The sequence below is a fragment of the Ambystoma mexicanum genome, chromosome 6p (genome assembly GCF_040938575.1).
Source record: "Ambystoma mexicanum isolate Mex_15411 chromosome 6p, UKY_AmexF1_1, whole genome shotgun sequence".
Lineage (NCBI taxonomy): Eukaryota > Metazoa > Chordata > Amphibia > Caudata > Ambystomatidae > Ambystoma > Ambystoma mexicanum.
The window spans coordinates 651395129-651422290 of NC_090935.1; the positions used below are offsets into that span (position 1 = coordinate 651395129).

Consider the following 27162-nt stretch of genomic DNA (forward strand, 5'->3'; position numbering starts at 1 on the left):
TCTTCAGCTAGCCCCAGTTCTGCCCAGACTATGCTCATGGTCTTCAGCCAGCCCCAGTTCTACCGAGACTATGTTCATGGTCTTCAGCCAGTCCTTGTTCTGCCGAGACTATGTTCATGGTCTTCAGCCAGTCCTAGTTCTACCGAGACTATGTTCATGGTCTTCAGCAAGTCCTAGTTCTGCCGAGACTATGTTCATGGTCTTCAGCAAGTCCTAGTTCTGCCCAGCCTATGCTCATGGACTTTAGCTAGCCCCAGTTCTGCCAAGACTATTTCTGCCGAGACTATGTTCATGGTCTTCAGCAAGTCCTATTTCTGCCGAGACTATGTTCATGGTCTTCAGCAAGTCCTAGTTCTGCCCGAGACTATGTTCATGGTCTTCAGCCAGCTGATCTTACAGCCAGCTAGAGTAGAATGCAATTCCCTATCTGACACGCCATGCAGCAAACTGTTCTCATCACCCCACAGCTTTGCCCATTGTTTAAGAGGTTAGGCCAGGAGAATTGCCTCAACAGTTCCAAGATTCACCTCCCTTTGCAATGTTTCATTTGCCACTGTCTTAGGCACTCCCAATAAGATTTTAACAAACAGCGTTCCATGAAGCCAAAGCACTTCCTCCCAATGGCACCCAAAATGCCCACACCACATGCAAGCGGGGTTATAGATTGTCACTTGTACACTTCAATAGCTGATCTAACTGAAGTCCTGCTTAACCGTCGATGGAGTGAAAGAAACTCCCCCCGTGTATTTTCTGAATTCAATGCTTACCACCATTGTGTTAGGTTGGGAGACAAACGGGCCGACATGTAGTCAAATGTCTTCGCTATCTCTAGTCGACTTCTATTTATTCAATATTTTTATCTTTGGGATTTCAGTATTCACACGCCTATCATTTTGGATTTACTAGGATTCAGCTTTAGGCCATGCAAATTGCCAAAGAGATTAAAACCCCTCCCAAAGGCGTCACAGATGGCATGGAAACCACTCAGAGTCGTTGAACAGTTCAAGGGTTTTCATTTTCTTGTGGGCCCTGGGGCCAGCCCTCTCTCTCTCTCATCTTGCCACAACCCTGTCTCCTAAACCCAGCTTTCGTGACACCTGATTTGTGCTACCGAATGTTGAGCCCTATTGTCTACAGTATATAGTTTCCTAAAGTGGTCCCCTAAATGCAGACCCCCATCAGGGACTTCCTAACTGCCCCATCTCTAACCAAGGGTTAGTGTTCTAATGGGATTTTGCACAATGCCTTGCGCTTGCTCTGTTGGATTCAGGCTTCTTCAATCGCACCCGTGCTCATAGTTTCCATGCTACTCTTAATAAGACACACCTCCAGTTCACTCCTCCCACCAATCCTCCATTCCTCTGATGTTTCACTCCTCCTGATTCTTGCCTCCATCCTTTGATGTTAAGTCTCCTCCCACTCCTCTTCAATACTCTGCCTTTCTCCTCCTACTCCCCCCTCCAACCTACTACTCCCCTCCTCCCACTACTGTACCCCTCCCACCAACTACTACTCTCCTCCTCCCAGTAATGCTCTCCTCCCATCAACTACTACTTTATCCTCCCACTACTACTCTCCTCTTGCCAACTACACCTCTTCTCCTACCAACTTCTACTCTCCTCCTCCTCCTCCTCCCACTACTACTCTCCTCCCACTACTCAAATACCCTTCTTTTGCCCAGTATCATTCAATTCACATTCACTGCTTATACTAACCTGTCTAGCTCTCTCTCTCTCTCTCTCTCTCTCTCTCTCTCTCTCTATCTCTCACAAACTTCAGAACCGAGCAAAGATAGGAGCGTAGAAGTCCAATGTCCAGTTTGGGCGTTGGGGCTCTATCTCTTGGTGCATCCTGGTACGTTTGGGGAAGAATGGTCCCCTTCCCACTCTTCGTCCATGGTGGTCTAGGGGATCCTGATGTTTTTTGATTCAGCCCAATCATAATGTTGCTTATTTCAGGACATCCCATAGATTTTTTTATGGATATGTAACAGGGAAATGGCGCGATAACAAGCTGGGTCACTTCTTTGTCTCTTTTTAATGATTGGTACTATTTAGGCTTTTTTCCAGAAAGATGGAATGTGACCACAGGCTATTACTGCTCTGAATACAATGAAGCCCAAATCAGTATTCCTCCCTTTACTGTTTCCACAGGTATTTGATCAGGACCCGCGGTCTTCCCATCTTTCAATTCGTTAATTGCCTTCACAGTCTCTCACCTATCGAGAGTCAGAGCATCTTTCCCCGGGTAATGCATAAACCCCACCTGCCCCTAGTTATCCATGAGGTCAGTTTCTCGCTATAAGCAAGAAAAAATATAATGCAATTCGGTTGGACTCACTTCGTTCCCAATTTTCTTGCTCCATCCACTCTGACAATAATTGTCCAAACGCGCTTTTGATGTTTATCTAGTGCTGCTGCACGGAGCGACTCTCCCAGACGTTTCGGGAACAGTGTTTCCCTCTGTTTTAAGAACCTCTTGTAATGTATCCTTGCTCTTCCTCGATCAGCTTTACAATCGACCTTTCTTATGGCCTGTAGTAGTTGCCTTTTGGCAACCCTGCGAGTTTTGACACGTCACTTCTTTACACTCGCCCATATCAGGGACGCCGGGTGATATTAAGCCTGCAGTATAGGTACTGGAGCTGGCTCGGGCAGCAGTGTGCATTCTACTTCGTGCACTATTAGAACCAGGATCTTTGCTGATCACTGCCCTGCACTGGATTCCCGCCATTTATCATTCCTTTTAGTGCCCCACTCGCTCTATGAGGTCAGGTACACATCCTTGTGCTATTATATAATTGGCTTGCGGTTGGTTTCCCCAATTCAATATTGCAACCAATGGGCCGTGATCACTCTGAATCCACAGAGTGATGCTGAAATTCTCCAGGATTCCAGATGGATGCATGTAAAGTAATCACTCATTGATTTCCCCACATATGAAGAACATGGATGCAATCCGTATGATATCGGATTTTGATCAACCAAACAGGCCCCGAGTCTCTTGCTATAAAGGACATCCTAGATACCATCTCTGCATCTGCCCTTTGTGCTATTTGTGGACTTCATTTTCTTAACTTACCAACATTGTTCTTCTAATAGTATTTCATCATTATTGGGTAGGGGAGTACCTATTTTCACATTTTCACATTGAAGCCCCCAATAACTAGGATGGTGACGGTACGCCCTGTGAAGTAGTCCATGATTTCATCGACGTTCTCCAAGTTATCCCTTCAATGATTGGGCTTCTCATTATTTGGTGAATTCTAAAAACTGATGAGCAGGAGATCTGCTAACACTATATTTGGGGAAATGTATTTGGGGAATTCACAGGTATTTAAAAACGATCTTATAGTACTGTCTGCTTATTTACAAAGGTGCAACTCTGGTGAAGCATGAGAAATATATTTAAAATCAGCGAGACAGCATCCGTTCCGAATTGTACTTTCTAAATGGTTGTGATGTAATAGGTTTCTTGATTGCAGGCAAGTATTAAGGGGTTCTGGAGGTTGACGTATGGCGCGCACACTCAAAGTGTTGTTCAAAGGGGCTGAACCAAACGGCCCTTGTGATGAACATCAACTCTACAGGGCTTTCCAAACAAAGTGTACTTCCTTCTCAGAGGATGGTGTAAGGACCAATCACATTAGCTTACAGGGGCTCTTTTGAATTAAAAGGAAAAGGGTGTTCCTGTCAAGTTATTAGGACCTCCAAATGCCCACTGACCTCGAGCCCAGGGAATGTCATGAAAGAACGTAAAAGAATTTCACACCACCAAGAATAAAGATCTTTGTCGGACACGCAGCGTGTTTATTGAGGCGATATGACCTGAGGCGGCAGACCGACTATGTCAGTAGCGGGCCACCACCTAAGTTAACGGCCCCAGAGAAGGGAGGATCTTTTAATGCGTGCAGCAGTGCCGTTACCGACAGGGTCGACCCAATGCTGAGGGTCATATCGCCATTAGCACCCACATGTTAATACACGTGGGTTCTAAAGACACAGTGAAAGTATTTTTTAAAAAAAGACGTATTCAGTCCTGCGCTGCAGCATCTGCATCAGGAGTCTGTCTTCAGTGTTGATTACAGTTGATGCAGATGTGGCTCGGAGGACGGAAGAAAGGTTAAGTTTCATTTTTTTAAATGTTACATCTATAATTACTCGCGGGTGCTAAAGACGGCATGGGGGAGATGGAATGGAGCATGAGAGGCAAAGGGTTCATAGCCGTGGGGGAACGCGGAACTTGGGTTTACACCAGGGAATACAGCCCACGTTCCGAGCTGCCGGATTGCCCCTCCCCCCTCCATCGCCCAGGCCCAAATTAGTGAATTATGCCAGATTTCCACCTGGTAAGAACATTAGTTTCACACATGTCTGTGAAGAGCTCACTGGAGTTTAAGATGGATGCCAGTGAGACTAAAAACAGATTGCAGGAAGTATGATGAGCTATATTTTAATAGGTCAGACTTCCAGGTATAAGACTCATTTTTATCATCAATATGAAGATGGAAAACAAATATGCTACCTAAAGCTTCTTGCGGCTTTCAGAACCTATGTTTTCCATTTGAAACGGGTCTTAGTCACGGGTTGTGCAATTAACTTCTATGATACCTCTACACAGAATCCAGCACATTTTGGGGAGGTGGAGCTATGTGTGAATGAACCAATCAGCACGTTGCAAGTAAGATTAATCGAAGGAAATTGCAGACACTGCAACAAAATGCCGTCATTAGCATGAGGTGCAGGCCGGTGTTTGGAAAAAGCGTACACTGCAACCTCATTTAGTGACGGCCAACATTGAAATAGTCCATTTCAGAGGTTTTTCCCATCTTTAGACATTTTCCTGCAAACGAAGTCAATTCTTCCTGCAAAAAGCCAGTTTCTTTATCTGAAACAACGTTGGAGCTGGCTCTGCTTGCCTGATGCTAATCTGACAAGTTGATATGTAGAATAACTGGAATGTTTGAGAAGTTCTAATGTGGGGAGAATGGAACGGTGTACACTTGGCAAAAACTATCTTGCATTCACTGTTGATCGAAGCCCTGTAAGAGCGATTCTCAAATGCATTGAAAGTCAAAAGGGCCGATTCAGAAAGAAGATACTATAAGGAATAAGCCAATGCAGGGCAAAACTCCCATTCAACTAACCTGGGCATCCAACTAATGATGTGGTCCAAGAAAGTCAGTGCCAGAAGGGCACGCCCGGCCAACCGGAGCTAAGTAACCCAGACCACCTGCCAAACACCACTAAATACAACCCTGTACTCCACGTCATTAATAGACTGGATTTCATCATACCCCAGATGCTGGCAGAGCCAACCAATACAGATAAGTCGAATCTAAGTGATTTGCCAGCGGCTGCAACTACCGCGGGCAAATCGTTCGCATGACAAAGGTGCGAACTACCAAAAGTTTGCACCTTTCTCATGCGAACACACATACATACTCACACCCACACACACAACACACCCATAACACCCCCTCACCCCCAAAATAAACAAACCCCACTTACCTTCATCTTCACGCTGGGTTCCTGCAGCGGCAGTTCCCTTTCACTTCCTTGATCGGGAACCGGCGCTGCAGGTTCCTTTTCTTTTCTTTTTTTTTTAACAGAAGGCTGCTGCGGGGGTGTCCCCCGCAACCCCCGCTCACTATACAATAAGGTATAGTGAGCGGGGCGATGCGGGGGACACCCCCGCAGCCCCGTTTCTTTTTTTTCCTTTTTTTTAAAAGTAAGGCTGCGGTGGTGTCCCCAGCAACCCCCGCGCACTACATGAAGTATAGGGAGCGCGGCGATGCGGAGGACACCGCTGCAGCCTCCGTTATTTTTACAATGCTACCACCAAAGATCTAACTTTTGGTGTTCGAACCTTTGGTGGTAGCATTTTTAGAACTTTTGGTCTTTGCGACCATTTTGTTACGGTAAATCCGTCCTAGACCGACAAGTCTACCAGCACACTTTTCACTGAGCCTACCCAACAAAGGCATCTAAATTGGATGGCGACACCCCCTCCCCACTTCAACAGGAGAAACTTGGTGCTAAAACACCATGTACTGGTCAAATCACGCATCAAGACCCAGTACCCACACCCTGACACGAGCCAGCATAAATGAACCATGCTGCTCTCAACAGAAATCTGATGGACACATTCTAAATGTTAATGATCTGTTGGAGGAGGGAAAATGGCAGCCACTTGGCCAGTGGAGACCTGCTTTCTGCCAATTCAACTACCATGTCTCTGAGAATCTCCCCTTGGGCCAGAAAATGAGCAAAGAAACCAGAAGAGGAGGCAACTAGCAGTGATACACGTAGGGAAAGAACCTTCCCTACATGTATTACTGTAGGGAAGGTTTTCCCCGCACTTGCATGATCTGAATGACACAAGGCCTGGTTAGATCGTCGTTTTGCCCTCCCTCTGTCCCTCCGCCTTGTCTCGTCGCACCTAGAAGCACTTGTGTAGCTGTGTGTTATAAATGACTTATCATATATCATAACCTGCATAGAAATCGGGAGTACCATCTACAACTTGGAAATGGGTTCACTCGATGCCCAACCAATCTGGTCTGCCAACTTACCCTGGAACTAGCAAAACCCATCATGCCACAAACCTGCTTTTGTGGAGGGAGATCCTCAAAATGGCCTTATTCATTCTCGAGCCGAAGGATTCATTACCAGTTACATGGAAACACCTATCCCGATGACCTGGCTTGACCCATGGACACATCACTGTCTTTTCACGCTCAACATTCCTAAAGCACTTGTCCTCTCTTCTCCTGTCACACCCAAGTCAACCAATGCACCCAGTCGCATTTAGGCTCTGTGGAAAGTCGTGAAGCGTATCTTCCGGGCAAGATGGCAAAGCATACCCAGCACCGGCATGCACTGTCAGAGAGTTGTGCCTGAGCGACCCTACGCTCCATCTCCAGAGCCTTTCTCAGGGCTGTCCTCCACCAGCTGAGAAAATCCAGGCCAGAATTCAATCTAGACAAAAAGGCCTTAACATGAAGCCAATAATCCAAAACCTGCAGCACCAATAGCATCCAAGACAAAATATGCTGAATTAGTACCCGGAGCGGGTTATTTTCAAGGAAACAAACGCATCGATTGGTGCATTTGCAAGCCTTACCTCTCGGTAAACCCGCTCACGTGCCTGTGCGTCCCTCATGCCGGTCTTCGTTATTCTTTTTTCTTTCTTTCAGGCCACCATGGAAAGGGAGAACGGACCACACGTAGTCCCTTCTCCCTGTTCCATGGTGGCGATTTTTTCTGTTCACTTTTTTTTTCAATGTGTTTGAATGTCCGCCATGAAAGGGGAGAAGGGAATAGTCCCTTCTCCCCTTCCATAGTGGCCATTTTCTTTGTTTACTATGGCCGCCACGGAAAGAGAAAATGGACTACGTTTTTCTGTCTGCAGTGGCCATTTTAAATACTTTTTGAAATAAATGTTTTTCCAGCTGTGAAACGCAGAGTGTCCCACAGCAGGGAAAACAACCCATTAGTACCCCGTTCTTAAGGGCTGGGGTACTAATGGGAATATGCCCCTCAACTGCGTGCCATTACCGTTTAGGTAATGCTTCCGGGGACCTCGTAACTTTGAGCCCAGGGAGCATTACCTTATGCGGTAATGGCCCGCACTCTCGGGGCATATTGCCTAAATAGACCCCTGCAGGTGGCGCTTGATACAATACTTTCCAAGAGTTTACTTGGCAAAGCATGAGAATGCGACACCACTTTTGACTTGCAGGCTCCAAGTGGCAGATATGATCTCACTGCAGTGGCCTGAGGAAGTGTCAGGGATTGTGCGAAACAAGCGTCGGCTCACTTTATTAAAAACTGGTGGCCTGATTTACAGACACGTTTTTCAATAAGCACATCCCATTGAAAAACGCGTTTGTAAATCAGGCCCGAAGACTTGTCTAGTCTGAACTCTATGCAAGAATGGATGCTCAAATGAATGGCATCCAGGTTTGGAAATGATCAGCTGCCCCTATTTTCAGCGCACAAAGCAAAATACAGCTTAAAAACAACAGCAAAGTAATGCCTATTGTTTGCATTGGTGCGAAGGGAAGAGGTGGGGGACACAATGCCTTCATGGGTTAAAGGTTTCCAATGAATCAGGCCAAGGGTTGTGTTGCGGGTTTCAGTTATCTTTTTGCAGGTAAAATGTCGTATTATATCAGAGTGGGGAAATCTGATCTATTTTCTGGGTGGGAGGGAGGGGTTACATTCACTGACCTTGTAAGAACTTTTAGAGGAAAGCACGGGGTGTTGTTTTTTTCCATGAACGTACTCTTTTTGTGTCGTTTAGAACCAGTGCTGTAAGTAACCATTTTGTTTCTGCAACACTTTTGCTAACGTGCTATGTTTGCAGAAAATCCTTTCAAACTCAGCCACTGTTCGACTACCAGTGACTGCAGGGAGGTCATTTCACCAAAATGCCAGGGGTAGCTCAAGCGACATCACACGACCCTTGATCTCTGATGACATCACAGGAAGTGATGTAATTTGGCCCCACCCCGAAATGACAACATTGGAAGCGATGGAACACAATCTTACACCCCACGACAAAACAGGAACTGGCATCACATAGCATTCTTTCTGAGAACACTACGAAAACTATGGTTACGATATGACTGAGTGATATACATTTCATACAAGAATGGATCACCATATGTATCGTTAAAATCAGTGCATATAAGCTCATATTACCAAATCACTGTGAACGCAAGCAGACGTCCAAGGCCAAACGATAATGATGGGTTATTATATAGCACTTACGCTTAAGCGCTTCATATAGAACAAATACACATACAATATCCCTTTACCTGTGTTGGCACTCATTTATCAACCTCAGCAGGATGAAAGGTTGAGTTGACCTTGCTGGGAGTCGAACCTGCAACCTGAAGATCACACACACATTGCAGCAGCCAGCACTCAACTCACTCAGCTATCTTACTGGCTAGAGCCATCAGAAAACCCGCCACTACAAAAAAAGAGCCACATGCTGCTGGCCACAGCCCATGACCCTCATGTAAAAAAATAATAAAATGAAAACTTTTTGGGGGGATTTTGTTAGGGATAGCAAAGGAGACTACAGGGGTAGCAAGGGGAAACTCAGGGGTCGCAGTTGCGACCGCTGGTGATCCTCACATGACATCCATGAGTGACTGTGATGTCATTACATGTCTTTGACCTGGAGAGATATTTGCTGTACAGAGCAGCTGCAACCGCCAATGTCCCTGCGCTCCTCTTAACTCTCACTGTACTTTCAATGGCACTTCTGTTCTGGAGGGAAATACCTCCACGGGGATCACATACCTCCTTCCAAAAATATCTCGCCAATTAATAGCCCGTAAAATGTGGTTTCCCGACACACCACGGCTGGCGCTATGTTGACAACATGCAGTAGTGATATGGAAACTACGGGACACGAAGAAGCGTTAAGAACATTTACCGCACCATTCGTTACACATGAAAATGTTTAAAGCTATCTGGTGCTATTTTTCCTTCATTAGTCCTTCATCATAGTCCTTCTCCTTCATCATCACAGTCCTTTGTCACAGTGAAACTCCTTCATCGCAACCCTTCTCCATCACAGTACTTCTCATTCTCCATCACAGTCGTTCTCCATCACAGTCCTTCACCTTCATTACAGTCCTTCATCTTCACCACCCTTCTCCTTCGCACAGTCCTTCCTCTTCATTACAGTCCTTCTGCTTCATCACCATCATTCTCCTTTATCATCACATTCCTTCTGTTTTATGATCACTGTCCTTCTCCTTTATCATCCTAGTCCTTCTCCTTCATCACAGTACTTCCCCTTTATTGCATCCTTCTGCTTCGTCACAGTACTTCTTCTTCATTACAGGTCGTCTTCCCCCTTTCTCCAGCACGTCTCCATCGGCTTTGCAAATGTCAAATTGTAACCGTGGCACTGACCAGGAATTGCTTTTCTCTTTCTTTTTTGTTCTGCAACCGCTGTGCGCAACACACGACAAACTTCATGTTGCTTCCTGCTTGCAAGAATGTATCACTCTTATTACCTATTATTAAGTAGCATAATTTTGTAAGTTAGCCATTTTGGCACTCTGTCCTAGTGTGTAAGTTAGCTATACTCTAGATGGAGCCTAAAGCGCATACTGTCAGTATAGCCTCGATGCTCCGTGCTGCCCTGTGAGACATAACTGTGCTACGCCTTATAGTAAGCCATTGTGTTCCGCACCATAGCTAGTTTGTGTTCAGTGTTGCCATGCCCTACAGCAGCCTTCATGGGGGCGATACGGGTGGGAACCGCAACCATTGTTGAGCCCCAGAATCCCAGCCATCCTTATGCTACTACTGCCATGTAAACATTGCTGTGTTGAAGTGTGCTACCCTCCATAGTCAGACATTGTGATAAGCTTCATAGGTAGCCATTGTACCGAACTGTGGAAGGAAATGTGTTGCACCTACACGCATACCAGCGGGAAGATGTCATGCAGGATTTAGAGATATATTGCAGGAAAGAAATGTGTTACAATAGACATTTCAGGAAGATTAGCAATGCGTCACATTTAGATAGAATTGTGAAATTAACCCTGCGTCACATTTAGATAGATTCGTGAAAATTAACCCTGCTTCACATTTAGACAGAACTGTGAAAATTAGCCCTGCGTCACCTTTAGAGAGAATCATGAAGATTAGCCACCTAGAAGTATTTTGAGAGTACCCAATGCACTAACCACACCTCTCCTGTTCCCTTCCTACACACCTCACTTATACTACACTTGCCCTTGGCTAGCCAAACTACAAACAAATACACACCCAACAGAACTAACACCCGCATAGAACAACAACCCCAGGCACTGGACCTTACCCCTATGGACACAACAGGCCAGTGAGTGCGCTCAACCAAAACCTTAAATACCAGACATTCTACACACACTCATCCAATGGTATCCGGTAATATTATTCTCGTATATATGGTTGCCCTACAAAAGGTCACCGGGAAAAGGTTGTGGCAACATTATATATGGTGACCATATATATGGGTTCAAGGGAGAAGGGGGATGCAGGGGTGTCCCATGCTCCTATTGAAGAAAAAAAGATTTTGGAGGTTGCAGGGGTGTCCCCTGCATGTTCAATGTAATAATATGCCGGCAAAAAACAGAAATTTGTTGGTGATTATTTTGCCAGGCTACCTTTTTGCAGGGACATTATTACATGGAACCCATCCAACATAACAGACACCCACTTACAACAAACAACTCAGGCATTGGGCCTCGCCCTTACGGATTCAACCAGCCAGTGCAAACAATTAACCCATCTGCAACCCAACATACACAGATGCCAGTTTATCCTGGTTTTGGCCCTATCCAATCCTTCTACCCTCACTAACCAACCCCATCCTCCTTCTTGCAGAGCCACGTGAGTGCCTGGAGACTGCCAGTAGTGGTTTGCAGTATAAACATAACATAACATCATCATAGGCCTTCTCCTTCATCATCACAACCCTTCTCCTTTGTTGAAGTTCTTCTCCTCCATCAAAGTCCTTATCCATCATCACATTCCCTCTTCTTCCTCACAGTCCCGCTCCTTCACCACAGTTCTTTTCCTTGGTCAGAGTTCCCCTCCTTCATCACAGTCCTTCTCCTTCATCAAGCATGGCCGAGGTAATGATTGCATCTACATTTTATTGCACTGTTCAGATAAGAGGCTAAAAACCTTAAAATATTAGATTTATTTGAATGTTTTTTTTTTTTTATCAAGCTTGCACAGTACACAATCATCCCTTCGGAGTTCTAGGGATTAGTGAAAAAGGAATCTAAAACAGTGTTAGAAAGAAGGAAGTTAGACTCCAACTAATGTGAGGATAGATGCCCTTCTCTGATTTTCTTTAGCTCAACCTCTTAGAAGTCCATTTTATGACAAATTATTAAAGTCAGGGTCTGCCTCAATGTTAACACAATACACAACTAAAAATGGCAGTGTTATATACCACGCATGACATCAGGAGGGAAGGAGTGGGGTAGAGGGACATAACAACTGATAATTGTGCTGGATGTTTGGCTTGGAATGTGTGTAAGGCACTGCCAGACTGATTGTTGGCTGAGAATGGAAGCTTAGGATTGGTGAGGGAGTGGGTGTCTGCACAGTGTTGTACCTGCTATGCCCGAGCAATGCCACAGGAATGCGATTGCAAATAGGAAAGTGTGGTGTTGGTACCTCTGCCTGTCCAGAAGAGGCAGCAGTGAGGAATAAGAGTGTCTCAGGGCCAACTGCGTTACTGGTTGGCAGTCATCAAATGGGTAAATCAGCCTTTTCTGGGGTCTGCTACAAAAGCATCCAACTGGTACATCGCATTTACAGTGTAGGGAACAGGTCTTAATGACAAGATCATAATTAAAGATTGCTGAGTCTGGCCGCCCATAAATCATTAGGAAAAAACATCTTCAATAGTGAATCCAGGCTTTTTGGTTAAACCTTTTATAACATACTAGCAAAAAGTACCCATTCTACGAACAGGTTCTCTGGACAGACATGACAACACTCTCATCAATTGTTGGAAATCAATGATCCCGCAGGTCACTGTTCCGATTTGTTTATCACTTGACGTGCTTTGTCCTCTGAATTAAAGTGCACTGAGAATGGCCGTGTGTGGCTGGCTAACATACCCCGGAGGAGACATTTGGGGGGAGGTGAAAGTTTGTGTGCTGCTGCATACTGGGACCTTCTGTGCTCTCTCCCAACCTGTTGCCTCACCCTGGCGGGGTGCAGTTTGTTGCAGTGCATTGCAGTGAAAATGTCCCAGAAACCATGCATTCTAGGGTTGAGGACTGGTCCTTCTATGACGACATTGATGTTTTGCCGATTTCTAATGTGTGAATGTGCTGAAATCTGGGGAAAGGGGCAGCGTGCCCAAATGTATTAATCCAGCAATGTCAGGAGGGTCCTAACAGGCAACTATGCAAGGTTTGGTGCAGATTGGTAAAACAGTGTGGAATTGTACATGGAACAACTCTTCACCAAGCCACAAACCGACAAACAAATTTTGACTTTTGCTGAGATCCGATGAATGGCGTGGGGTGTCCAAATGTCATATAGCCAATATTGTCTCAATGGTCCAAACAAGGAACTATGCAGAAATTGGTGTAGATTGGTGAAACGGTGTGAAATTGTATAAGCAACAATGTTTCACCTGGCACAAACTAATCCACACATTTTAAACTTTTATAAATATATAAAAAATGTCAATTGAAAAATAAATTGTTTTATCGAGTGGGCCCCTCTTGTTGAAGAAACCCTATTCCTCTTAAATTAGAAATTTACAATTTGACTTTCTGAAAAACACTTTAACTGGGGAATCTATATTTACCACCCCTTTTTTCTCACCAAATAATTGTGGGAAAGGCTAGAACCTTTTTTTAAAGATAAATAGTAATAAGGTAAACCTGAAGTGTCTGCTGAGCAGTATAAAGCAATCTAACCCTGTGCCTCTCAGGAAACAATGTCTTACAACTAACTGAAAGCACCATGGCACAGCTGATCATTTTGAAGTGTACTATTGATTAAAGTATATTGTCACAAGAATATGATTCTGAAACAATATATTCATATTGGATAGTTTTTATTCATTACCATTTAACCTTTAATACAATGTGTGCCATCTGAAAATGTGCCTACTGTCACGTCCCGGGTGCGGCGTGTCAAGGGTTTTGACCCATGTTGAATCAATTGACTGGGTAGATGTGGGGATGAGCTGTCGCCACCCATTATTCTATCCCAGAACAAACTAAATCAATAGACTGGGTGGATGTGGGGATGAGCTATCGCCGCCCACATTCACGCCAGAATCCAGGAGAACTGCGCAGTTGGCACAAGACCACTCCAAAGATACAACCTTCTTGTGGGGGGTTCCACATCACCACTCTAATGTCAGGATGCCTATGAGAACAATAGCAAAAATCTCCTGTCAAATTCAAGACAACTCAAAAATGGATGCAGTACCGACAAATTCCCCAAGGCGGCGCTAGCGGTCTAAACTCTGACAGGAGAACTGGCTGACAAAGGGACCTGAGTCAACAGGGACTTCAAAGCATGTTGGTTAATTGAAAATCTTAGCCACCTGCTGTTCCCAGAGGCCAAGAGGCTGGGAAACCTTAACACCTCAGAGATTCCCACACCAGGAGTCAGGATATCTCATGACCCTGTTGATTGATTGAGGAGAGACTCCCAGGCAGCCTGCTGGAGCCCACACAAAAGGCTCCTTCAGTTGAATGGGGTATGTTAATTTTGAGTGTTTCCTGTCAACAGCCCTCTGCCAGCAAGGAGAGACATGTGATCACTGACCCACCCAGACTTCTGGAGGCGGACCCAAACACTTTGGGGAGTTGAATTGCAACAAATATATATTTTATAGAAACAGTGATAACTTATTGTAACCAAATGACAGGAATGTACAACTTTGAGAGTCTTAGTATGGAAAATGCCCTCACGATTTGAGTCCAAACTCCGATTTGTACCATGTTCTGGGGCAAAACCCCGCTAATTATGATTATTGTAGACACTGTATTTGAGCTAGAGACATGGAAAGTTACTGGGATATATGTGGAAGGGAAATGTACCTTTGTATAATTTTGGATGAAAAACCAATGTTGCAAAACCCACTAAAATCGAAAATAAGTTGCCATTTTTTAATGCAAGCTCCTAGAAACGCCAGAGTCGGGACAGGGACTATCTTTAGTAATATATGATGTGTGTATGTGATGTCAAACAACTGTGTACCTGGGAAATATGTATTTGGATCAGGAATAGATTTGTGTGCACATTGACCAGGGGAGTGTCATTTCTGCAGGTCACAAAAATGACATCACTCTGACACACTATCCCTTCCCAAATCAGGGACCAAAGAATCTATTGACCTATCAAATCAAGAGAGGGGCAGGCTTAGTGATGCTAGCCTCTCCACCCACTTTTTAAAACACATAAAAAGAGACTGCTGGGACAGGCAGAGACATTCAATTCCATTTTCTGCGGGACGCTCTGCCGGGAGACTCCAGACTTCACATCCATCAATCTTCAGAGACCAGAAATTTACTTCAGAACTTAAAGCAAGGGCCTAAACCCACAAACTGAGAACTCTTCTCAGCAGGCCTCAGCATCCTTAAAATCATTTGCAAACTATTCCACAGCCGGGCGAGCTGTCTGAATTCTTTTGCCAAGAACTTTTGCCAGTACCCAGAAAGCAGTGTTACATCCAGAATCCACTTGATCCGGACCGGAAAGCAGAGCAGTATCCAAAACCAGAGGCCACTGTATCCAGAGAGGCTAGACCAGCAGAGCAGAGCTGACCCAGACCGCTGTGAGCAGAACCAGAGATCCGGATCGCTGTGAGCAGAACCGGTGCCTGATTGACCCGCCGAGCAGACAGAACCGCCGCCGGATGTGTTGACCAGATCCGTGACGAGGCCTAGTTCAAATTTATATTGTGAGTACCTAGCAGAACTGTGCAGAACCAATCTCTTAGTTAAAATAATCTAATTCAAGCTATTTTAACCTAAGTAGAACTGCCTCCTAGAAATCGTGTCATCTGTCATTTTTAAAGCTGCACAACTGTCACCTGTCAATTCTGCAGCTGCAAGCTGTCACCTGTCATTTTGAGTTTACTTTAAATCCGAAAATCTACCTTTATTAAATCGTCCGTATCTCTGGAACCGTTTGGGCTAGGAACGAAATTTCATTTTAAAGCTGTGATTCTAGGCTTTCCAACGAACCTAGAACCGACTTCCTACTCCCTATACTTTTTCCGCAATCGCGATTTACGCACTCGCGAAATTTACCGCGATTTGCGATTTGGCTCAATTTCTCCACTTGTCAAAATAGCAGCTCCATTCTTTCCTTTGTTAAAATCCGTTTGCAACCTGGTAATAACTCATAGAGCATTGCTAAAGTGAGCCTGAACTAATACCAACAAGCATCTCTCACTCACCCTGAATCTCTCGAGGGAATTAAAATCAGTTAGCACCTTTTCCCATCCATTGCCATCACATTTAAAAGCATTTTGGGCCTGTGTTTCAAACTTCTACATGTTCCCTCTAAGCTTGCTGGGGGGGAACTGAATTTCGTATTGTATTTGATTGCATTCCTGAGAACTGTGTGCTCCTCTTTCCATCTCCTTCCATTTCTTACATTGCATAGGGGGGGGGGGTGAATTGCCAGAGAAAAAGTGATTACATTGTTGTTGGTTGAAATCATATCAAGTTTATTTGCTGTCCTGCATTTTATTCCACCTTGCATTTCCTTGAAACCATAAAGCATTTTCAGCTACCTCATCCTCTATGCTACTCCTAAGTAATCAAGTGTACCACTGTAACATTACCCATTGTGGATCCACATCATATGTCTCAGTGTACTATCAGATATTAATTTATTATAAAAGTGTGATCCCAGACTAGGCATTGACTTAGCTGTAGTGTTGATTGAATATCGCTTACAGGCGTCAGCCGCTCTGGCACCGATGGAGAATATATGTCTGACCCATTTCATCTCCTCCCATGATGGCGGCTTCAGTGCAAAGAAGGGTTGCACTCGTTTCACGTTCAACATGCTTATGGCCATGGACGCCATTGGTTCTCAGTCCAAGAAGCGGATTTAGTCTCAGGTGGCCATGGAATTGGTCGTCGCTACTGTTTCCACTGACGCTCCGTGAGTACGAACTCTATGCTATCCTTACTTACCTGTTATTCTTATCTCCCTAAGTATCCTCTTCTTTCTGCAACTTCTGTTGTTCCTTCTACACCAGACTCTCCTGATACCTCTCAGCTTGTCAATATCTCTCCTACAAGCACTCCCATCTGCTGCCTGATCACGCGGTGTAGGTACAGCTGCATTCATACCCTCTGTCCCTCCTCCCTTCCAACGGGTTTCTTCCTGCTAACTGATACTTTGTGTTTTCCATCTTCAGTCCGGGAGTCCTGGGGTGAGCAAGTCTACAGAGAAGCCGTTCCAATATCCAGTAATGCAGGGACGGCATTCAGAGAAGCGGTTCGGCGCTACGCTCGCTACCAGTCTCGCAGGTTTTTTCCCCCCAGAGTTTCCCTGGAGCTCCACATCGTTTCCCTTCTGTCGATAACGAGAAGTGGAGGTATTGGGGTTCAAGGAATCACCATAATTGGCACTGCCCACTGCTGCACTTAGAAGGTTAGTCATTTATGGCAAGTTAGAACCACACGCTGTACAAAAGCATTACATCTACATTTGTTTCGCCTTCATTGGCTTTTTCAAGGCAGGTCATACATAATATTTTACTATTAACATATGACGTTGCCAAGGCTTTGTTTCTCAATTCCTTTGCATCTGCACACTTCTACAAATTACTAATACAAAGACTGTACAGAAAACACACAAATATGTCACAGTATATATTATTCCTGAATTGAGGTTTTGTGATAGTATACTTTATTCATTAGTACACTGGGTATATTATACTATTTGCGGTTAGCAATCTATTATTTTAACAAGATGTTTTTCCTTTTTTAACAGATAAGATTCAAAGCTAGGGAATTGAGCCTTGAGGTGAACATGTATATTCACCCTGGATGTTTGAAAATCGAGGTATTGACATCCTGGGTCCACTGCGATGGACTCAGCGCCACCAGCATATCATTACTGCTGACTTACCTCCGTGCTGACGGCTTCATCAGATGGGTTGATCAGAACCACAGTCTCCAGGACATCGCTGCGGTGATGCAGGATCTTTTGGCCTGTGGGTATGAAAGGAAACGGTCAATTTTGGACTTAGAATTTATTTTTTTTAAAAACCTTAGGCAAACTGCTATTGACAGTGTTTAGAAAAAAAATAAGAATAGCCTGTGAACAGGATGGATGGAAGCCTAAACTCCCTAATTATTTCTGATATGTTAGTATCTAAAATCTACTTTACAAAAAGGATTCAAAATGTGGAATCTATCTATCTATCTATCTATCTATCTATCTATCTATCTATCTATCTATCTATCTATCTATCTATCTATCTATCTATCTGAGTTCTTGTATTGCCTCACTAGCCCAAAGGCCTCAGGGTGCACACGAAAGAGAGAGAAAGGGAGTACAGACAACATAGAAACAAAAACATAGATAGGCAGGCAAAAACAAGCCACTAGCGTCCTACAAAGCCAACAAAGAAAGTCAGTAGATGTTACAGGATGGCGATGTAAGGGTAAATATCAAAACAGTCTAGAAAAAGATTACCTGTGACCTACATCGAATAAGAAGGTTTTTTTAACTGTTTTTTAAAGACACTTAGAGAACTACTATCCGCCAGATGTCTAGGCAAAGAATAGCTGCAAATGATCATATATACATATATGTATATATTCACTGAAAAGTCGTTCTTAAAGGGACATAACAGTTAAGTTGCACTTATTAAAACCTAAGACATTCAATGAAAAAACTTTGTGAAAGGGATGATATGGTTACAGGTAAAACCGAAAAACCCCAAAAATTCGCCCAAAAAATATTAACAAAGGGTTCGTTTAGGAACCACCTTTCACAGTTAAAAAACAGAACTAAAAAAATATGCTTATAGACTCCATCTACTTTACATTTTTCCGTGTGGTATTTAGATTTAATGAGATTCTTCAACATTTCCATTAGCTTTTTCTACTATGCTAGTGGAAATAATGGACAATTGAATACTAGAGAAAAAGAAAAAAGCACAGAGACCTTTTTCTGTCCGAAATTCTTCTCTCTAGTATACAATAAACACCATAATCCATTGCCCTTTATGACTATGCACAGTCTCCACATTCCCTTCTCTAGCCCATGCCTTATTAGAAAACCCAGATTGCACATGACAGCCTTTCTACTCTTTATTTTTATGTTTGTAACACTACCTCATTACCTGCTTTAAACCATACACAGATACATCCATGAATCACTTACAAAAACTCTACATATAGCCTATCAGCATAGTAAACTTCCACCCAACCAACTGCCACTTAAAAATGTTCTACACATTTTTTGCATCTGCATTTGCCATACTTATTTATACCAAAGAACTATACATAGTGCTCCTATAAATGCACATATGCATTGTGCAGTGAGAGAACTTCATACATAAAAGGGGCATTTTGGATGAACAAGTGCTCATGGAAGCACAGGAGGAAAGTGCAAAGGGATGCCAAGGTGGGAGTCTTAAAACACCCTAGATTGGCGGAAAATGTTGCATGCCCCAATAAGTAAATCAGAATAGCATTCGTCCTTGCTGAGGGCTAGGCCCATTGTCCATGAACCCAAATTTACAGCACTATTTTTTGTGCTTACATGTGGAAACTTTTCAAAAAAGAAAACACAATACAGATTTGAAAAAGAATGCTTTCAGGTCCTCATTGATGCTGCTCGCGCAGGTTTGTTGTAAATCAGTACAGCACTTCAGGCCGTACTTCAGGCAAGCAGAATATGTTTTCCCATTCAAACCTAGGGCTTCGGGCATGCTGCATGCCCCAATAATCAGAGTACACAATTATCAAGTAATTGCAGGGCGGTAGAATGGGTAGATCACTGTGCTACACCTAGTACTTTAAACGGATTACCCAGGTGCTAGTGATGAGGTTCTTTTGTGAAGATGCCCTTCCATCTTCAAGTGTTAGGTTTCGAATAAGAGAGTGAGCCCTGTTCACCTCAGCGCTGGGTTATTCAATAATTAAATACTGTCATGATAAAGCAGTCGTGAAAACCATTGTTTGTGCTATATTTATTGTTAGAAGTCAGCCGACACGTGTTTGGACTCTCTAGGGTCTTTCTCAATGCATGTGGATTGTGGCCGGTCATTGCTGCGAAGTTGTGGAAATGAGCCTGGCATGCAATCCCAATAGCTTATCCCTGTATTGTCGCAGAAAAGTTGGCTAATGATTTGAAGAGGTGGCCTGGTGACCACGTGGGCACCTGGTTTGGCATCCACAGTAATTATCTGCTGATTAGCATTGCCTCAGAGTGTATGCAGTGGTAGTCACAGCGATCTGTTGATGCAATCCTGTGCAACACTTCAAGCTGTAGCCATGGGCAGAATTTTAGCCACAGGCAAAAATGAAATTCCCAATCAAACCTATCCCAAGTTTGACAAACGTTACCACATAGCCATTCCCTGCTGGCCATGCCCACTTTAACCCCATTGCCAGTCACTCATGGTCATGGCCGGTAGCCAGATTGTCCGAATCATGTCCTTTGGCCATGACTAGGACAATCTGGCCACTGCCCATGGCGACAGGATATATACCTCACTCACCAAAAGTATGTCACTATTTTTTGTACCGATATTATGACGCTTTTCAAAAAATAAAACACGGACACATTTGCAAAACCAGCTTTCAGGTCCTTGCCAATGCTCCTTGCACGACTGTGTTGCAAATCCATTCATGTTTTATTTTTTGAAAAGTGTCAAGATTTACGTACATAAAATAGTCATATAACTTAGCTCCCACTTGACAAAATCCATTCCAACTTTGCACAAACATTCAAGGTTAGGTCTATAGTCTTTCTAAAATTCGTCAAACGGCAACACATTTTTAAGCCATCTAAAAATGTTCACACCCGCCCTCTAATTCGCCCCCTCTTCACAAAATCCCAAAGAACTTTGCAAAAACATTCAAATAAGGGTCGTAAATCTTGTTGAAAACTTTTGTGCAGATTTGTGAAACAGCACTACATTTATAAGCCTTTCAAATATTTTGGGACCACCCCTGTCATTCTGTTTCCTCTTGGCAAAATAGCACCAAACTTTGGTCAGCTCTCCAATGATATCACACAATTATATGCAGTTTCATTCAGTGACGCCAAAGTTATAAGCCATCCAAAAACTGCTTTCACCAACCCTGACATGCAAAAATGTGTGTGGATGTCCCTGAACAGCTGAAATGTTGGCAAACACTAGAGGGCTCTCCCGAACTGTTCGCGAATTAAAAATGTGGAAAACCATCCATTTTTTTGGGCTTTTTATGCCCATATCCCATCCCATCCTCATCACCATGGGCTTTCCAGAGATTGTTTCATTAGTTTCACAAATGCAATGTTTTGTTTTAGTATGTTTTTACTGTGATGTTCGCACACTACGGGCACAGTCCACGAATCCAACATGGCGACCGTTTCAAAATATCTAACTCACCTCACGCTTTTCACCATCCAATCACCAGGCATGCCCGATGTCCCCAGGATTACGCTGCACCATGAGATTGGTCCATGGCACTGTCCACAATTTTTATTGACCTACTTTTTGGCTGTTTTTAAAAAATGACTTGACGGATTTGCACCAAATTTACAAAAGCACGCTTTTGGGACAAAGTTACCACTCCTGCCGCAAATTTGGTGAAAATCCATCCAGCGGTTTGGGCTGTAGGTGGAAACAATATTTTTTTCCATTGCGTCTGAGAGGAAAAACCACCCATTTTGGGACCCCACACCCTTATAACTTTAGCCCCCCTGCACAAAACCTCACCAGACTTTGCACAGTCAATCTGCGGGGGCCATATATTTTGTAAAGTTTGGTGAAGATTCATCCAGGGTGGGCAAAGTTATAAGCCGCTCTAAAAGCGCTCTTCCTTTTGGTTGAGTAACTTAACCAGAAGTTTCTGGGTCTCATTATGAATGTGCTGGTCTGGAAACAACAGTGACGGTAAGCCTACCGGCACTGTTGTTTCCGGACAGGCACACTACGACTCTGTGGGCAGATGCTGTCCCGCCTGCCAGTGTCAGACCTGGCGGGCTGAACAGAACCCACCCGCAGAGTTTCACGGAAGCACCGGCACCATTGTTAACGGTGCCGGTGCTTCCGTGGTCCCCATTCCCATTGAAACCCATGGGACTCCATGGGAATGGGGACTTATCAAATTACCGGCGCCTGACTTCCCAACTGCCGGGGTCAGAATACCGGGAAGTCAGGCACTGGTAATTCATTACTGGTCCAGCGACAACCTAGCGGTTTTACTGGCACGGTTACCGCCAGACCCGTAATGAGGCCCTCTGTCTATTCACAGGGAGAGAAAGGGATCCTATCTCTAAGGCAGCAATTTCTAAATGGATTGTCAACTGCATCCAACTTTGCTATTCTCTTGCTAAGAGAAGCCTAGAGCACACTCCTTGAGGCACAGGGGCAACTCTAGCCTTCATAGCAAAAGTGACCTTGGATACCATTTGCAAAGCTACCACTTCGAATTCAGTACACACTTTCACCCAACATTACTGTCGAAAGGCACATTCCAAGGGTGAAACACAGGTGGGACAAGCAGCATTAAAACATCTATTTTCTGCACTACTTTCAAACAACCCACCTACTTCTACAAGTACTGCTTGCTAATCTATACAAAGCATGTGATTATAAGCAGATCCACAAGCCTCAGAAGGCATACATTACTCACCGTAATTGCATTTCTGATGCTTGTGTCTACTTAGATCCACATGCACCCACCCTTCCACCCCGCTTGAAGTTGAAGGTTCTTGGGAAAACATAGATTTATTTTTTACACCTCATACTCTCTACCTACACCCCCTCTTGTCAATCAATCTGAGGGACCTCGACGCATGAGGATCATGGGTACAGTGGACATTGTACTAGGGATAGAATAAAAAAACCTGCCGTCGCAACGTCCCTTTTCGTACTTCAAAATCTTCATGAATAATGCTCTGCGACTGCCACTAGATGTTGGCCTATGCAAGGCATGTGAATCTATGCAGATACAAGCATCAGAAACAGTTACGGTGAGTAATGTATGCCATATTCATTCACCAATGTTTTCATTTATCTGGGATGACCTCAAGGTCTTGGCAGACTCGGAGGGCTGTGCAACGCTGGTTCTCCTTTATTTGTCAGCTGCCTTTGACACTGCTAACCACTCTAGCCTCCTGGAGCGACTCCACTCCCTAGGAATCCGAGGCTCAGCACTCAATTGGATTGCCTCATTCCTCAACACCAGGAAACAAATCACTTTTCTCTCCCCTTTTCTCTCAACCGCTCGCACCGTGAACACTGGAGTACTACACGACGCCTGCCTCTCTGCTCTCCTTTTCAACCTCTATCTGACCACTCTACCAGGGATCATCCACACGCACAACCTCACCTGCTACAACTACGCTGACAATACTCAAATTGTCCTGAGAATTCAAAAACAAGCAACAACCTACATCCCGACCTTGAAGCTTGCCTCAGTGACATTGACCAATGGATGACAAGAAACCACCTCCTTCTAAACCCATATGAAACTGAAATCATGGTGTGCGGCAACACTACCCTTCTCCCGCAACCACTCCCATAGCGCCCCTCCTTTTGCACCCCCCCTCCTACTTCCAAAATAGTCCAAAATCTTGGCTGCACTATGGACTCGGGCTTAACCCTCTCCCATCAGATAATGTATCAAAATCCAGTCACTACCACCTCAAGCTCCTAAAACGCATTTCCCTTACCTTATCTACCCCAACTGACTCACTGCTATTATACACAAGTCAGAAATAACACATCTCAATTTGGTGTGGGTATATCTGGGTCACAGAGGTAGTAGCGGAATAGTGACCAGATATCACAGGGTTTAGATATGGGGGTAGGGTGGAGGTATATAGATCTTCACATTCCTGAGCCCATGTCAATGTCACCAGCCAGTCTTTTGCAGTTGGGGCGTTTTTGTTCTTCCATCTCAATAGTATAGCTCTCTCAGCAATCACGCATGCTGTAAACACAAAAGCGCGGTGGGCCTTGCTATGGATTTCAGGCCAGATGACAAAGAGTATACCTAGAGGGTTGCACTCCACTGAAGTGGTCAGTACCTTGGCGATCACACTTACAATTTGGTCCCAGTATTTGGCTATCCGCGGGCATGACCAGAACATGTGCAAATGATGTGCGAGGGAATGTTGACATATTGGGCAACCATGGGGCTGTGCATGGGACATCTTAGACTGCTTAGCTGGTGTATAGTACAGTCTATTCAGGAGTTTGAATTGCATACATTTAAATCGAAAATCGAGACTTTCTGAATATGCCTGCACATGCGGGTCCACTGGACATCTGTGAGTTTGGAACGTAGTTCCCTTGCCCATTCCCCGCAGGTGCGCGGGGTGGGGAGGGTGACGGTAACTATTAGGATTTTATATAGTGTGGAAAGTATGTGTCTTCAGTGTCCAGAATTTGCAATGCAGGCCGGGGCGGGGGGGAGGAGGTGTCAGGGGGCTCATCAGGATAGGAAGGCCATCTAGCGGGTACCGCTACTCGCAGCCTGTCGTATTGGAGATGGTCAACCCCTGTGTTTCCGTAGCCTTGTTTCCATGTGGAGGGTGTAATGAACTTGCCCACTGGGAAAATTTCAGCTAAAGCTCTGTAGCCCAGGCGCTCCCATCTTGTCTGGATTGCATTGTCCCATATGGTTGTCAGTTCTGGGAATTTCCACAAGGGGGGCCATTGGTAGTAGGGTCTGTCAGCTCCAGTATGGGCCAAAAGCAGGTGCCATTGTGTGCAGTGTGGAAGCAACCGGGGGAAAAGGGCAATCATCTTTGTAGTTGTGGTCTAGTATAAGTGTTTTTAAATCTGAGTCTGGTGCGGCTAGGGCCTCCAGTTTCACGTGAGGGTGGAGCGACGACATAGGGTACCAGAACGTAGCGAATTGAGCCTGAGCGGCTATCCAGTACAGTTCCAGGTTAGGGGCAGCAAAACTGCCCTTATCATAAGGGTGTGTCATATCGAGCCATTTATTGTAAAGCCTGAAATGACCCCTATTTGGGTGATGTCCTCGAGTATTGGTGACAGGTTGATAGAGGGGTCTCTTAAGTACAGTATCACGTTGTCCGCGTATAGGGAAATAATCTCAGGGGGTCCGTTAGGCGAATCCCGCAGTGTCTATGGTGCAACCTGTCAAATTCCGCCACAGGTTCTATAGGAATAGCAAATAGGATGGGAGGGAATGGGCAACCTCTCGAGTTGAAATGTGGTGGATGTGCATGCGTTAACGTGAACCCTAGCAAGTGGACACGTGTACAGAAGTTTAATGTAGCTCAGCATGTTGGGGCCAAGTCCCATCCTCTTCAGAGTTGCGAACAGATAGTCCCAGGTGACCATGTTGAAGGCCTTTTGGGCATCTATTGTTGTCACTGCTGCTTGTGCTCCTGGGTCAAGTTTAGCCATTATGTCGAATAAGCGCCTAATATTGAGGGTGGTGGACCTTCCCGGGATAAAGCCTGCATGGTCGGGATGGACTAGGTGCAGCATTAGTTGGAGTAGGCGGTTAGTTAGCACTTTCACCAGTATTTTGATGCCACAGTTCATAAGGGAAAGGGGTCTATTTATTTATTTTTTATTTTTTGGATTTGTAGAGCGTGCTACATCCCACAGGCATTGAGGCGCTATAAGGAAACGTGACAAGGCTTAATTCAGGGTTACAGGAATGCGGCCCAAACAGAATGTTACTTAGTGCAGAAAGTGTTGTTGCATGGTACATTGGTTAGACGTTGCTTATGTGCAGACAAAGAGATACATAGAAGCAGAAATAAAGCCCTTTCAAACAAAGAGCCTTGTTTTGATGGCTTTCCGGAATGCTGCACGAGAGTCAATCCTCCTGATCTGGGCCGGGAGGGTGTTCCAGAAGGTAGCGGCAATGGTCGGGAAGCTGGTGCCACCTGCACGCAATCCGCGTGTGAAAGGAACGGTGATTTGATTGGAATAGGCCACCCTGGATGGCCTAGAAGGAGCGTTTCTGATGATCCTTTGTGCTATGTAAGGGGGAGCCAGGCCATGGAGACATTTGTGTGTCAAGGCGAGGGTTTTGAAGACAATGCTTTCCTTGATGGGGAGCCAGTGTACCTGCCTTCTGACCCCAGAGATATGGTCCCTGCATGAGATGCCTGTTGTGGCCCTCAAGGTATTGTTCTGAGCTAATTGAAGTTTGGCAAGATTCTTGTGGGAGGTCCCAACAAAGAGTGCATTATAATAGTCCAGCCTCAACCCAATGATCGCCCTAGCAATGGTGAGGCAATTCTGTTGGGAGAGGAAGGGTCTGGCTGCATTGAGCAGTTTGGAGTGGTACCCTGTGGATGAAGCAAAATTGCAGTAACCTGTCTTTCCGTGGTGAGGTTAGGTTTGAGATACACGCCCAGTGTCTTAATGACTTGTGAGACAGTGATGGGAATGTTGTCCACAATGAAGGCACAGTATTGCTTGTCCAGTTTATCCAAGGTGGAGGGGGAGCCAATTAGTAGAAGTTTGGTTTTTTCACTGTTGAGACATAACCAATTTTCTGCCATCCAGGATTGGATCGTTGATTAGATGGAGTTGGGGGTGTTCATGTCAGTTGGATAGTCACCCGAGAGGGGGATGAGCACCTGAGTGTCATCTGCATAATTGGTGTATGAGATGCCCAGGGAGTCCAGGATTCCGAACAGGGGCCTTGTGAAGCGGTTATAGAGGGTGGAAGCAATGCAGGAACCCTGTGGGACCCCACATTTAATGGGACTAGGGTTTCCACAAGAGGATTCAGAGAAAACCTTCATCACTCTTTCCTGTAGGAAGGAAATTATCATGTGTCTATATGGACCACAGTCGTTACTAGGTTTGTCTGGTCTGAGCATGACTGTGATTAGGGCTTCTCTCAGAGATTCTGGTAGGGTATGGAGGTGAAGGGATTCCTCCCAAACCAGCAAGAGCACCGGAGAGAGAGTCACTGCATATTCTTGATATAATTCGGCTGTTAAGCCTTCCAGGCCCAGGGCCTTGGATTTAGGTAGGGCAGAAATGACCTCCACAATTTCCTCGAGAGTAATCGGGAATTCTAGTTCATCCCTGGTTTGATTATTGGGACAGGATAACAGAATAGATTGGAGAAAGGTGTGGATAGCTTGTTCGTTGCTCGGTGTAGGTGCAGTGTATGGTGTGTGGTAGAAAGTACAGAATACCTCCACCAGGTCCGCATCGGACCATCTATTGTTCCCGTTCGTGTCTAGGATTGAGCCCAACTGGTCTTTACTGTGTTTGGAGCGAACCACCCTCACCAACATTCTGCCAGGTCTGTCGTCTTCACCGTATTTCCTGGCCGCAGTTGGGCGGGTGAAATATTGGGTTTCTCTTAGGGCGAGATTCTCAAATTTCTCTAGTTCAGAGCGGATTTTAGCGAGTAGGGTCGGAGGTTCTAGAGTGTTCTTGCTCGAGGTCTTTGAG

At 44.8% G+C, this 27162-nt stretch overlaps 1 protein-coding gene across 1 annotated transcript in view; it reads right to left on the reverse strand.

Annotated features, from left to right (window-relative positions):
* Positions 1-27162, reverse strand: part of MAP1B (microtubule associated protein 1B) — a 471440-nt gene that overhangs the window by 171373 nt on the left and 272905 nt on the right. Inside the window, exon 3 of the mRNA XM_069627516.1 lies at positions 17658-17740. Within this exon, the coding sequence (XP_069483617.1) occupies positions 17658-17740 (83 nt within the window). The remainder of the gene's footprint in view (positions 1-17657; positions 17741-27162) is intronic.